This window comes from Acomys russatus, chromosome 22 (genome assembly GCF_903995435.1).
Source record: "Acomys russatus chromosome 22, mAcoRus1.1, whole genome shotgun sequence".
NCBI classification, from domain to species: Eukaryota; Metazoa; Chordata; class Mammalia; order Rodentia; family Muridae; genus Acomys; species Acomys russatus.
Genome location: NC_067158.1, coordinates 36,408,871 through 36,424,558, shown reverse-complemented (window position 1 = coordinate 36,424,558; position 15,688 = coordinate 36,408,871). Strand labels below are relative to the sequence as shown.

General features: G+C 35.2%; 2 protein-coding genes across 3 annotated transcripts in view; one reads left to right on the top strand and one right to left on the bottom strand.

Annotated features, from left to right (window-relative positions):
* Lcorl (ligand dependent nuclear receptor corepressor like) overlaps positions 1–7,900 on the top strand; it is a 154,576-nt gene extending 146,676 nt beyond the window's left edge. The window contains exon 7 of one of the 2 annotated variants that reach the window (XM_051164985.1): positions 6,928–7,900. In XM_051164985.1, the coding sequence (XP_051020942.1) occupies positions 6,928–7,102 (175 nt within the window). In that variant the 3' untranslated portion in view covers positions 7,103–7,900. The remainder of the gene's footprint in view (positions 1–6,927) is intronic. The other variant, XM_051164979.1, reaches the window with a different exon arrangement.
* Positions 7,901–7,938: 38 nt separating this feature from the next.
* Ncapg (non-SMC condensin I complex subunit G) overlaps positions 7,939–15,688 on the bottom strand; it is a 33,160-nt gene continuing 25,410 nt past the window's right edge. Inside the window, 7 exon segments of the mRNA XM_051164999.1 lie at positions 7,939–9,270; positions 9,272–9,370; positions 10,241–10,310; positions 12,643–12,717; positions 13,076–13,211; positions 13,424–13,585; positions 15,403–15,577. Of these exon segments, the coding sequence (XP_051020956.1) occupies positions 9,249–9,270; positions 9,272–9,370; positions 10,241–10,310; positions 12,643–12,717; positions 13,076–13,211; positions 13,424–13,585; positions 15,403–15,577 (739 nt within the window). The 3' untranslated portion in view covers positions 7,939–9,248.

The window sequence follows — 15,688 nt, the reverse complement described above, 5'->3', positions numbered from 1 at the left end:
AGGTTTAATTTACTGCAGATATAAGGAGATGGTGATACCAATTAAAAGATTATTCATTTAGGGCACCTAGATCTAAAGGGTTAAGGAGGTACGTGAGTTGTGGTAAAATCTTGTTCAGGGTTAAAAGTACACTGACTCAACCATTATGGCGAGGATCCAGTTAACAGAAGATATCCTTTTACGAAATACCCAAGAGCATTGCTATCCCTCTACACTAACACCCAACCCCAAGTATTTACTTTACTCAGGAGTCTAGTTGGCAAATACAGCTCCAATGTTGATTTTGGTTTTGCTCCCTCACTGTCTCACTATTACCTGGCTCATCTCTGGTCCATGAGACTTTCAGTTACCATCACCACTGCCAGCAACCACTTGACAGCAATCACACTAGTGATTGGTTATGGGGCAAAAGGGTGAATTTAGGAACAGGTAAAGAAATTGAGCTGTGGAGCCATTCAGTTTGCCATAAGAGACAATATTAGGATCACTAATAACTTCTGAGAAAACAGATGGGAGCAGAATGAAAAACATTCTAAGTCATGGCAGAGCCTCAAGCTAGTATTATTTTAAATACCCAAACTTCATTCCCAGAGCCTTTTTAGCACATTGTCTAATTTATGGGAGCTATGTACTGCTAATTATGGGGCACAGTTGATCAGGAGTCACACCTTTAATGAAAGCTTCTCTCAGAAGCAAACAGTCCTCAGTTATGTGTACGGATTCAGGAACCCCTTACCCCTCCATGCTAGTGTTAACAGCCTTAATCTTGTATGGGAAAACACAGCTGCTGTGAGTTGGTGAGTGGCAGTTTTGTCATGTCCAGAAGACACCGACTCTGATCCTCCCCAGCTTCCCCTCCACTTTCATGATGCCCCCTGAGCACTGCAGGGTTTAGAAGTTATAAATGTCCCATCTGTGGTTCAGCACTCAATAGACAGCTATTTGCCATTTAACCAGTTACAGGTTTCTGTTTTAATCACTATCAAACCATCAGAGCAAGCCTTAAATCCAATCAGCAGCTCCATAACATATCCTGCCACACCACTCATTACTGTATGGGGTTTACAGTTGGATAAAACAGTTAATAACTACCTCCCACACCCACCCTACCCCATGACTTACATAGTGTATTCCAGTAAAAGCAAGCCAGCCTTCTGGTCAGTACAAAGTTGATTTCTCCATGTCCTGTGGCCAATGTGTGGTGTTTTTAGCAGTATAGTCTTACCATCAAGTTCTGGTGGGCAGCCAAGAGCAATGGCAATAGCCTATATAGTTTTGGAGTAAGGGAAAGTATTGTCCAAGACACATCTTAGCAACAGCTTGAAGGGAAGCAACTCACATCTGGCACTGCACTTTTTATTTGGCAGTCATGGTTTCTAAGAACATACCCCTATGTAGGGTAACACCAGTTAAATTTATATGAACATGTGCATGTGTGCTTATAATAGGCTTCCATAGTCCTTTTGAAAGAACTTTAGTATTACGTGTCCTCCCCACCACCACCTCTAACCTACTCCCCTGCTTCTCTTCCCATCTTTCTCTTGGTAACACCTATGTTCTACTAGGCCCTCTTCTTTAAGGCCCTTCTCCCCCCACTACCACCACTAGTCTTTTTCTAGTTCCTCCAATCCTACAGGTACTCTGAATTAAATACACAAATCCAAAAATTTGACAATAAGATTACATGAATATCTGTCTTTCTGGGTCTGTTAGTTCACTTAGCAGGATAGATAACTGGTAGTTCTAGATTCCTTGTGAATTTCTATTCTATTATTACACTTTGACATCATATACCAGTTATTAAGCATATACATTGTATACTAACTACTATGACAAGCTTCATGCCACAGTTACATTTGAAATTTTTAATATGATCTAAAACTTGGAATAAATCATAAACTAAAATTCTTGATTTGTGTTTCTGTAACAATACTTCAAGGTGGGTATTTTCTAAAGAAATGCGTTTTCTACTTAGCCCATGTTTCTGAAGGTTTAAGAGCACGGTACTAACATATACTTTAAAGGGGGAAGAGGAAAGAAGACAGACCCTGAGACCAGGAAGCCTATTCTTTTAAAACAGCTAATCTTGCCTTCTACAAAGCCATATGGACTGCACATGACTAAGCATTAATGTCTTCAAGAGAACAATCATGACTAGGTCACTTCCCACTAGTCCCTTCCTCCTAAGAATCTTACCATTTTGTAAAACTGTTAGACTCATGACCAAGCACACAAACTTCTAGGTGAACCATAAAAAAAATTCTTATCAAGGATTATTCTCCTTAATTAGTAAATTTCAAAGACTTTGCTATTACCTATCATGTTTTCTCGTTCTTCCAAATGATCACATTAGTGATTATAAACAAGTCAAAAATAAATATAAAATTTTCTGCCTTAACTACCCATGCTTTATAATTCCTCAGTCCCATTTCACTGGAAATTTGTCCTTGAAATTAGGACATTAAAGAAAAGGAAACCCGATAATCTTTTTCAATATGCCAACCAAGACAACCAAGTGACTATACTCAAATTAATGGTCATAGACACACTGGCAGTCCTGAGTAAACAGCTTAGATCTGTGGCTCTCTTGCACTGGATTTCCCCCTTTGCTTCCACACAAGGTTTAAGCCTTCTTACCTGAAGACATTAACAGAAAGAGACCACACCAATCTACCATATTTCACCATCAGTGAAAACACTTGCATCCTCTGACTTTAAAAGGTGTAACATTAAGCCCACATTGAGGAGTTATACTATATACAGTAAGTCACTGAGAAAATCTACATACATTCTGTGTATGACATAAATACACTTAATCATTCCATTATCATTAAGTGTAAAGATGAAAGACTACTTGCGGAGTGTGGGATCAGAACTGGGGCTCTAAAACCTTTATTCTAAGATCTTCATCCTCCAAGACTGATTTCCAATGTATCCTCCCCTAGCCTTCCCACTCAGCTGGCATTGGCTTCTCTTGTCCTTCCTAACATATTGTATAGTTTTCTGGTAGGAAGTCATGAATGCCTTCTCTCCCTGTGTTCTTACGAAGCTCTGTTGGCAGACACCATAAGTTTGATATTCATAATACACCAGATGAACCTTGGTTAAGGTTTTTGCAGTCACCATATAGACCTGCTGGTGAGCATGTGCTTGCTCCTCATGGGATGGAAAAGCTTTCCTTTGTAGTAACTATCAAAATCATACTCCAGCACCCCAAAATCCTTCACGTGGTTAACTACACATCTTGACAACCTTGGATTTGGGTAGATTGATGGAGACATAAGGCTACAGACTCAATCATGGCCATTTAAGTATTTAGCTTATTTGTATCATTTTTAGAGCAAAGAAATTATTCAACTGTCTGGAATTCAATTGTCCAGCTCAAATTTGGTGGTGTCAGGCACATTACAGTCACTACACAATCCAAAGCCTGTACAGAAATCCCCAGCTTTTCTGTGTATACCATGACCTCACCCTTTAAAGAGAGAGGTATGGATCCCATGTCTATGCCCTAACATTCTCCCCACTTTACAGAACTGAAGAGTGTGATTCAAGCTTTTTATTTACTTGTTCCTACAAGAAAGCTTCATGTACTTAACATGTCTCTCATATGGAGCTATTGCTGCCTGATAAACCTGTACCTCTCATACTTGATAGAACAAAATAGCAGCTATTAACATGAGAGAATCATGGCAGAGTTATGACTAAGATAGGCTTAGTGTATGGTGACTGGAATTGAATGAGATAATGAAGACTTTTCCTACAGGACTAGCCTGGTCTGTAGCAACTGTTCTATAAATGATATTTTCAGACATATAGATCACACCAAAATGTACTATTTCTTTGTACATTGGATAGCTAACAATAAAGCTTACTATGAGCCTGTCACATAACATTGCAATTTACTGTCTATATGACACCACAGCTCTAGTAATGAGCAAGACTAAATTAACTTAGTTATACTAAATTTTCTTTATCCTTACAATTAGAATTATCAATAATTACAGTGATCCCCAGAAAAAATTACAAATGTACATACATACTCTATAAACTATCTTGGGACCCATGAAATGACTAATACTGAAACCACCTTGAGATGTCTAACCACTTTAGAGTGCCTGTGTCTCAGTCTACCCTCGCTTCCATTTAGGATCCTGCTTTGAGAGAAGAAACCTCCTCCTCCTCCAGCTTCTTCCTTTGACTGGAATATTTGGTGCTACATATTTTAACTGATATATAGCTCTGTATTTTTAAAAGCATTTTAAATTCCTCGCTTAAGCTGAAGTTGATAAGGTGTCAATGTTCTCATACATTAAAATAGACTGAAGGATAATTTTGCCTTTATAAGGCCAAGGATTGACAATTAGGATGTTCACAACTTTGTAGTCGTTTAAGTATATATGTGGATTAAATTTATTAGTATGTACATTAATAGTAATAAGAGTAAAGAGTTTACTTATTGTATATTCTTCGCATACATAGTTTTGTGCACTCTATAGCAATAAGACTTTAGAAAATTAACTTTAAAAAACTTCCTTAAAATATTGAAAAGAATAATGTAGTTGTGAAAATATTACTTTCCTCAGATAAATACATCATTGTCAAACAAATGGCAAGTGAAACAAAACTTATAACCATGATTTGTTTTCTTTTTAACTTTATACTTGAAATGTTTAGCTGCCAACCCATTTTCATTGACATATTTTCATAGCTTAAGTTCTCAGGAAGGTGTGTATTAAATAGTTGTTTTAAAGTCACTATTAGTTTACTCACTGGCACTTGCCACTCACTCACATAGATCACTTGCCACACATGTGATATCTTAAGTTCAATCCCCACCCAGTACCACAACAAAACAGAAAACACAACCCTCTAAAACAAGCGGTTCTTGTAGCTAAGGAGATGGTTCAGCAGTTAAGGGCATATATTATTCTCACAGAGGACCCAAATTTAAGGCCCACATGCAAGTCAGGCAGCTCACAAAGGCCTGTCACTATTTCCAAAGGATCTAATAATGTCTTCTGAAAGAACTACACTTACATTCAATGCACTCATATGCAAAGACCCACAAACAGAACACACACACACACACAAATTTAAACAAAATAAAATTACAGGTAATAATGTACCATTTTTTTCTTTCTTAAAATTAGTAACAATCCTTATAGTAAGAAAACCACCACTAAATTAAAAAAGAAATACTCAAGTACCTCAGTCTAACAATAAACCAATTTTTTTTCAAAATTGAAGATTTCTGATAAATCATTTAGAGTTGCCTTTTATCAAGCAAGAAATTAAATATATTCATATTTACTAATTACATCTGGTTTTGCTTTTGCTTAATATATTTTATGACTTATAGTTTGTTGTTTTGCATAATATCTAATTATATAGATTGAATCTATGCATTTAGTACAAAAGGCTTGTGCCTGGAGGAAAAAAAAACAAAAAACAAAAAACACTGAGATTGCCAGTGTTGTTAAAACATGCTATAGCAGATTTGGTTTCCTAAATAGGTGTTACTTGTACAGAAGAAGTCATAAATAGGTTACAGGAATCTGAATGTGCCACTGACCAGCTCTATCAAGTCACTTACATCAAGACATCTCAATATTCTCTTGGCCAATAGGAAGAATCATATATACATAATTGGCAAAAGCTTTAAGTGGGATGACGTCTAGAAGATCTAAAATAACAGTTCTGGTCAAATGAGTTAGTGTTGATCAAGCTTATGAACAGAGTCTGAACCTACGAGTAGGTATGACCCATAAGATGGAATAACGTTTTGGACTCAAGTCTGTATAAATCTAAGGAGCTGGATTATTCCGGACATTTCATTATTTCCATTTTTGCTGAGCACCTGCCACATATTCAGCATCGCTCTATCTCCAGAGTTAAGTACAACAATCTTAAGATCTATAGGAAGATATTAGACATATAACAATAGTGGAGAACCAATTAAAATTTAGCCATTATTTTACTAAGTATGAAAACAGCTTCTGAGATGTGAGATTTGGGTAAGACCTTGAAACGTGAAAAAGTCTGTTTAAGCAGAGTGGATGGAGGGCAAGGTTACCTGAATGATGACATTTGGGAGCAAATGGGACTATGAGCATGTAAACTAACACAACAGTCTTTCAAGAACTGACTTGACTTTCAAGTCATGCATTAGAGAAAAACCACATGGAAGACATCAGACCAATGTCATAAGTCCAAAGCATTATGTAAAAGGAAGGAAGGAAGGGCAAAGAAAGGAAAAAAAGGAGTTCTATGTAACAGGCAAGCAGGATACTGAGTACCCTGTGTTAAAGTGGCTACCAGAGAAAATACAATGGACAACTCAACACTCTTCTACCAAAACAGCCCCTGACTTTTTTTTGTTTGGGGGGGGGGGGTCTATTCCTAATGATCATGAGTCCACTAGAAAGCTAACAGAGCAAGGGAAGAGAAAAGGTTATACTTCTAGTTCCACACCAGTTACAGTATCACATTCAGAAACTCCATTTATCATTGTAAATATACAACCTTGTGCGTTATCTGTGAAATTAAAATGATTATTCATTGCATGTGAATGAGCTTAAAACACAGCAGGAATTTTGAAATGTTCATTTCCTCAAAAGTAGTTCTGATGCTAAAGGGTTGATCCCTCATCAGTTAAGTGGCTTTCTTATATAAACTAATAGACTGCAGTGATTGGTGGCTTTTGTATTGGGGTATCTGAGTGAAAACCTCCTCACGGCATACTTAACCATGGCATAGTTCATCACACTCAATTCACTAAGGTAGCATATAGAACTCGTACTGTCAGGATGATGAATACTTTCCTTACTTGCTTTAGGGTGCAAACAATATTCCAAAATTTTCTGCTACAAGGTTGGCAATTGGAAATTTAATCTTAAAATGTCTTACACTTTTTTTTTTTTTCAGCATGCTACAAATGACAACTGATGAGAAAGTGGATTTGTCTGATGGGAACACAGCAACCTGCCCACTGAGCCCCATTAAGATGTGCCTTAACCATCCTGTTGAATGGAATCTAACAACAGCATCTCTAGCAAGCTGTACAGTTCATAACCAAAATCTCAAAAATGAAGAAAAATAGTCTGCAGTCTTTGCACTACCTTTATTTTGTATGTCAATATTCTTTCTCATGAAACCAATTGATACTAAAATATTTCTAGTCCTGTGATCTGTCTTTGTATTAAGTCATTAACATTAATCACTTTTATTATAATTCTGGTTTTTACATACATTAAACAAGACCATTGGAGTTTTACAACAAAAAGATATTGATGTTCTCTTTTTATTGGTGAATTTTTTAATGCCCTCAGTTTAAATATGTACTTGCCCAGTTCTATTTCTGTGCAGTTTTCACATATAATGAATTCTGTAATTTAGAAAGCTAGTATTGTAAAGGTGTGTGATAATGACCTAACCCGTGAACAGTTGTGTAACAGGTGGATACTAACTACCTCGAAGCAAACTGGGAAAGGCAAAGGTATCATTTGGAAGCATCTCTCTTCTAAAGTTATATATGTATAGAAAAGGTTGATTAGCTTATCAAATAGCATGCTTTCATTCATAAAAAACAAACAAAAAACTGGGTTATCTCTTTCTGGATTTTAACCCTCATTTGTGGGCTATAAGAGCAATGGCACAATTGCATGTTTACTCCTCAGCAAATTTGTGCCTCAATGATAAATAAGAACAGTGTTTTAAGTTAACAATTTTAAATGAAAAGAAAAATGGTGTCTTTATATTTATTGGTTTTATTGTATTTTAGGAGTTTGTTCCAAAGCTTACAGAGGTGTCCTGTAGAAGCAGGACAATATTCCTTAACTATTGCTAATGATGCGAAGTACATCTGCAGCCATAGCCACTGCCTAAAATTTGAGTAGTAAGACTAATGGTTTGGTGTTTAAAAGTTGGCTTTCCTATGTCAGGAGAAAAGCAAGCTTTGGTACAGTGTCTACGTGATCATAGCTTCTTTCCTTTTGGATACTCTGTATATGTATAAGTGATCACAGTTCATTCCTAAAGGCTGTCCCTTAAATCGTGCTATTTACCATTTTAGTCCTGCTTACTTTTTATTTCCCACAAATTTATTTTAAGACAGGGATTTAACAAGAACTATAACAATAAGGAACATGAAGCACAGGAAAAGACACAGAGCCAAGAGATAAAGAACAACAGTGTTTTTCATTGGTTTATATCATTACCATATCTGCCTTTTTCTTTTGCTTAATACGCATTCTTGTTTTGTAACTTTAACTCCTTTTCTGAGTTCTATAAAGCACATATTATGTATATAGAAAAGCCTTTTGGTTCTAAAAAACGAACAATATCACCTTCATTCCATCTCAGAACACCAGCTGAAATAAATGGCCTCCAGTAAATAAATTTAAAGAAGCACAATTAATAAAAATTCATGTTAGGACATTTTTATCCAAAATAAAGCAAAAGCTCATCATTAGGAATAATAAAAGGTGTTTCTTTGGGTATGGCAAAAAGAAAAATGACTACTTTTATACAATTTAAGTTTCAAAACCTTTGTTTTATAATAGTGACATTTTCAAAAGATACCTGAAATTAACAGTGTAAACATTGTGCTCATGAATCAGTACATAAAGATGACTTGTTATAACTTTCATTTCCCATTTGTATTGTTTATTATTCAAAGTAGAATATATTTTGATGTGCCAAGACCCAATCTACCTTCATGATTAATGTGTTTGTGGACACCTCCCTAATCCAGAAACATTCATAAACAAGTGTTTCTATATGGAAAGATTTAGAAAGAGAAATTATTCATTGAGGTAGAGTTACAAAATAAATACCCATTATAAGAATGATATAATTTGCAAAGCCATTGTTTAATGTAAATAAGGAATGCTTTTGTTCATTATACCAGTCAAGGGTAATACACAGTTTTCTGTATAGCTATAAGAACTTCACTCTTCAAATGCCATTTGTTTGGTGTCTGACATATTCACCTATGTTACATCTACTCTAAGCTTCTCAAATACAAGCTACTGGGCTAATCATAAATCTTTCCAAAATGTCTTAAGAGTCATCAGGTTCACTAGGAAGCCTGTTTAAAAGCAGGTACCATTCTAATAGAAACAAATCTGGATCCATGGCCTCCTTCCATGTTTCCAGAAGCATAGCAGGATTTCTGATTTTATCATAATAACTATTAAAGCAAAGAAATAAGCACAACTTCAATGGACTCCATCCTATCAGCTTTCTTAACTTGGATCTTCATTAAGACTGTGAGAAGTTAAGTTTATTTCTCTCTAGCGCAGCTGTTTTGGCTCGTCTGGGTAATCTCATCTTCATTTCCGATGGTGGTGCTGGAGCATCATGATCACTAAACAGATGTTGAAAACATTCATTTACATATAAGCTTTAAAAATCAGAAAATTTATAAATAAAACTTTTGATTTCTGACATTCTAATAGTGTATAATTGATAGCCTAATTCTTTTAACTAAGCTTTAAACTAAAATCTCAAGCAAAAACCAAAATACACTAGCTGGATGGCTGTCCTGCCAAGTGAATCACACAAAACCTAGCTAATATGGTAATTTTGCGTCCATGAGTAAAACCTGGTATTATATAGGAAAAGAAGCAAAACATCAAGCTTTTACAGTGAACCTAATAATTATTTAGGGACCACAACAATTATCCTAAAGAGGGTTTTTGGAATTCAAGTGAAAAAAACAGTACCATGTTCTCTTAACTTAGTAAATTACTAAAACATTAAGACCCTCAAAAGCACTTTAACCAAAATTTAATCTAAGAAAATATGCACGATCCAAGACCAGTGAATAAGCAAGTTCAAGACAGCTACAAACTTTTCAGTCTCAACCATAGCTTGATAGTGACTGAAAATAAACACTATACACAAAACTACTATATTAAAGTTATAAGAAGAACTGTAAGTAAAAGATCCAAATGTTATCTAAGTCAAGGTAAGAGTCACATATTCAAGGTCAGATAAAGAGAATACATAGAAATTGAGACTACACTGATGCCAACTAGTGAAAATACACACATCTTCATAAGTCAAATGTTCTTGTTAGATAGTTTTAGACTATTTACCAAGGCCATAGATATTTATAGCTTTTACTATCTTGTAATATACCAGATTTTTCTCACAGGAAAATTACAATTTGCTACTTCTGAGAAAAATGAAAGTGACTGGCATCTTCTGTATCTTATAGAAACACATGGCATACCTTTCAGAGTCAGTCTCAGCAGTCTGGCATCTCCTGTTGGTCTTAGATGAAACTGGTGCTTTTCTACGACCTTAAAGATAGTATAATTTATTGGCAAAATTTTTAATGGTTTTGTTTCTAAATCTAGTTCTCAGGCTATCTAAATCTTTTATTTTCAGCACAATAATCTTCATCAACATATTTCCTTATTCCCAGCCACTGTGATGTTCTGAATACACCTTGTGGGGAGGGCAGGGGACTAAAATTCTTGTAAATTTCTTTGAATGAGCACTACAAATATGTGACAAAGAGACAAATTTTAGCTCACCACATGTGGTGACAAATACATCTCAGGCTGGGTGTGATAGCTCAGTTGGTAAAGTGCTGGCTTTGTTAAAGATGAGGACTGAAAGTTTAAATGCCAGAACCCAAATAACAGTCTTATAATCTTAGCATTGGGAAGGCAGAGACAGGCAGATGCTAGGGCTCTGCCAAGATCCCTTGGTAGCCATATAATCTAGCATACTTGGAGAGTTCCAGACCAGTGAGGAACTCTTGTCTCAAATACAAGTAGGCTGTGACTAAGGAGCAACACCAAGGTTGTCCCCTAGCCTCCACACACATACACTTGTGTACACATGAATGATCACACACCTATGTAACAATTTTCTCTTAAAAATGGGGGTACAGCATATATGGAAAAAACAAAAGGATTACAAAGGCAAGTTCAGCCAATGAACAGTTCCTGAGTGGAACTGTATTTTTATTTATTATATACTTTTATCTTTGAAGCACTATGTTGCCTAGCTAGACAGGTCTCAAACTGATGGGCTGAAGCTATCCTCACAGCCTCCAGAGCAACTGTTATTGTAGTCTGACATATCATGCCTGGCTTCAAATGAAATTTAAACAGCAAAATACAGTTTACTTGTAAAATACTTAAACTTATACACAGCAAATTCAAATACGTTCTTAAATATAATTCAATGTTAAAAATAAAAATAGAACCTTTATCTACTGGTTATATTTTACAAGGTTGAAAAGTAAGGTCTAGGGCCTGTGCTCAGTGGGTGAAGTGCTTGCCTAGCAGGTACAAATCCTGGTGTGATCAGCCATGTAAAATGGAATGTGATAATCCAACACCTATTCCCAGCCTGTAATCAGAAGTTCAAGGTCAAAATAATGAGTTTGAAGCTAGCTGAGGATATATGAGAACCTATTATGAAAAAAGGAGACATAATAAATTTTGCCTGCAATGTTCCTCATTTATAAGAAATAAAATGTAGCATGTATACATGAAGTTTGGACTATTTTTAAAAAGTGGAATTCCTATACTTTATTCTGTAACTAAAGATAATCTGATCAAAATCAATTGTTCATTTAACAATTTATTTGAAAACTGTATACTCTATTCATTGTTATATATTTCCCACTCATATTTTATTTGTTTGCTTTCAATAATGTATTTATCCGCAAGAAAACATGCAAGAATATGGAACTAATTTGGAACAATATCCAGTAATTGGTGTTTAAATAATTGGTTTGTTATGAAACAAAATTATGGCCAGATTTTATTCTAGAAAAGATTAAATATACTTAGAACAGAGCCATAAAACTATTTTCAATAATTAAAATCATGTTTGGCTCATGGGTGGGAATATTAGTGTTCTTGATGGTAGGTCTGCCTGGATGTACTTTCTTCTTCTTCTGTAATAAGCATGCATTGCTTTTGTAATAAGGAATTAATAAAAACAAGTAAAAAGGCCTTGAATTTCAGATATTTTTCAAAGTGGTCCCCTACTAGTAAACATGTATTTATTCTAACAAATACTCTACTGTTGGATACCCCCTTGGGAAACTTAGTTGGGAAAAAATGAAATTGGATGAGGAAATGGAAATAAGAAGAAAAGCAAAGATTTCTAGGAGTGGAAAAATGCTCATGCACACATACACGAAATAGTAATACTAGTAATAAGAATATAGAACTATTATTTAACTTTTTTTTGTTTTTTGGTTTTTTTGGTTTTCTAATACAGGACTCTCTACATATCCATAGCTGTCCAAGAACACATTCTGTAGACCAGGCTGGCCTTGAATATACAGAGATCTGCCTGCTTCTACCTCCCAAGTGTAAGGGTTAAAAGTATATACCCATTGCCTGGCAATTTAACCTGTTCTTCATTTAGCTCCAAAGAGTCCTTTTTTGTATAATTTTTGTATATTTTCTATTCAAAAGCATATGGAGCAACAATGACCTCATAGTCTTCAGAAAACATAGGAATTTCCACCAACTGAAGGAAGTGAAATAAAATTGCGTACCTAAGACTTTCAAATTTTATTCCTAAAAAAGTAAAGAGCTTGAGAAGGTAGTATTTTAACTTGAAAACAATTGTGCTTTAAGATGCAGTCAATCCACACATTACCTCTGGTAGTCTTTCGTTGTGTAGATTTGGGGGCTGGAGTTCCTTGTACATCCTTCTGAGGAGTCATATATTCTTCTATACATGGACATCATACAAGAATACAAACAAGAGACAGTCTTTTTAAAATGGTCTTTTTATCTTTCATAAAACAAACAGAAAAAAAGGCCTATTAAATATTGTAACCTATATTAGGTTATAATAAATCACAATCCCAAAAGTGTGACTACTACAAAATGAAGCTCCCAAGAAGATGGTTAGTAAGAAATGTACTCAAACAAATTGAAAGGTAGAATAAACACCATGAATAATAGCTTTTTGAAGAATATTAATAAGAAAAAGATTTTCATTTCTGAAATTCAATCAAACAAAAATCTTATTCTAGAATGAAATGAAAAACATAATTTTACAAATATTCAGGTCAGTCTGTAATTACCATTTTCATTCTGAAGAACATCTGTAGTTGTGTTGACATCCTGTGCTACCACAGCTTGGTCAAATTCTTTACTTCCTTTTCCTAAATGAATCTTGATCTTCTCCAAAGCTCTCAGACATATCCTATCAGTTACTTGCTGTGGGGTTGGTGGTGTAAAGTAAGTTATCTGATCTTTCAAATGTCATATGCCAATATCAAGTTGTTTGAAAACATTCTTAAATTATATAAAATTCGTGAAAGAAACAGTTACTTCAGATGAACATACAAAATACATAACATATTACTTAATACATCTATCCTTTATATATATGAACAGAAAATACTCAAGAGTATTAAAAACTACTTTACCTCCAGAATCTCATCTAATAGAAGCAGGAGATCTTTTGTGACATTGCTACTGAGTTCTATGGAACTTAAAGCTTTTGTATAAACCCGGTTTTCTGGTGAGCATGGACTTGTTAAGATCTCATTACAAATTTTTATAGCCAAGTTGTCATGTACAGATAAAGCCTAAAAAAGTAAAAGAAACAGCTCTATGAAATGAAAGTGCTTTCACGACAATACAGTTCTATATATCAAACAATAAATATTTCCAGCTATCTTGTCTTATTCGCATAATGTTTAAGCCTAAGTTTACATCTCCCTGCCTCCAAAAGAAGCTCCTTCCTTGATTACAAGGAGCAGGTCCACCCCTGTAGGACTGAAGTATCATCTAGTTATTGAAATGATCTAGGCTGATCAAAGTGAGCCTTTTCCAAACTCACACCACTCCTTGCAAAGGTAACTATCCAACCAATGTATAGGTACCACAATGCAGCTTATTTCAATTTTGAGCAATTCAAAGAACATCACACTTCTAGACTCCTTGTATAATCAACTGAAATTCCTATTTTCATGCCAATTCAATCCAGCCCATGTTCCAATCTACTTTTCTCATTCTCCAAAAAAATTCTATGAAGCCTGTTACTCACTTAACACTGTAGACTTTTCTTGGATTTCACTATCTCTTGTGCCTTTCAAGCTTTCTCCAAATCTTATCACCAATTCACCTCATATAGCCATCAGTGACCATTAAATAAATCTTCTCATTCAATACTAAATCCTACATATACACTGCAAATAGGGCCAATACCAGCCTTTGCATAATCATCTACATTTCTTATCTTTATTCATATATCGTTTCTTTCTACTCAAACAACTTTTTAAATCCCAAGTGAATTTTTACAACTCAACTAATGCAGCCAGGTCTAATAGCACACTATAATCCTAACTACCTCGGAGGCTGAGGCCATAGAAATACAAATTCAAGGCCTGTCTGAGCACCCTGTCTTAAAATAATAAGTAAAAAGAGGGCTGGGGATATAGTTCAGCAATAAAACAGTCATTTAGCTCCTGCAGGATGGCAGACTTAATTCCCAGTAATGCAAATAAAACTAATGATCCATACATTGTTCCTATAACAAATTTTATACTTTTCTGAGGTTTAAAAGAACTTGATAGCTCATCACACTGTTCCTTAACATATTTTGCTTAATATCCTTAATAATATAATCTTCCCAATAACATATAATGTTGTGACTCAAGCAATCACTAACTAGCAAATAAATGTACAAGCAGAACAAAACTCTCAACTCGCAGTTGGCATCTGAAATCATTAACATCAAATTTCTAAATGTTTAACCAAATGTCATTAAAGGATTTTAAATCCAGTTTAATCATAATTTGTAGATGAGTCTGCAGCTGATGTATGCATTTCACTTAAGAACAAAAATAAGTTTGAGATAAACTCTTGCTTTAAGTTATCCTCCTCAGCCAGGCGTGGTGTCACACGTCTTTAATCCCAGCACCCGGAAGGCAGAGGTAGGTAGACCGCTGTGAGTTCGAGGCCAGCCTGGTCTACAAAGTGAGTCTAGGACAGCCAAAGCTACACAGGGAAACCCTGTCTCGAAAAAACGAAATAAAATAAAATAAAATAAATTGTCCTCCTCTATACTAACAGCATAACAAGCCAACATTTGTAAACGTAGTGAGTCCCAGATAACAGGTCATTACTTGTGAAGTGGGGAGAAAGATCATAGAAATGATGAAATTTTAGTAACTTCTAGATTGCAAAACATTTGCAGTGATTTCTTCTGTTTTCATGATTTCTCCACATTTCCCCATTGTTCCCTTCACTCCCAGAACTGTCTTATATACCAGAAAAACAAAATGCTCAAAATACAAATGTAGTTCATCTTGATTTCAAAGAACCCAAGACAGAGATTCTTTAATCAAACAAAAATGATCTTTACTAGTTATACTTGCTACCCACAGACTACCATACATACCTGATAATCTTGGGAAATCTTTGCCTGAGGATTTAATCCACTTGGTCTTGTCAGATCAACAAACAACTCAGCAACATTTGTGACATCTACTTCAGCTAAAGGAGATGATGCCGGGGCATTGGACAGTGTTTGCAGAGTTGGAATAAAGGCTTCTTCAAAGCACTCTTGATTAGTCCTATTGAAAATCAATTCAAAATGGATGGAACTAGAAATGATCATCATGGGTGATGTAACCCAGGTCCAGAAAGAAACACATGGTATGTACTCACTTATAAGAGGATTTTAG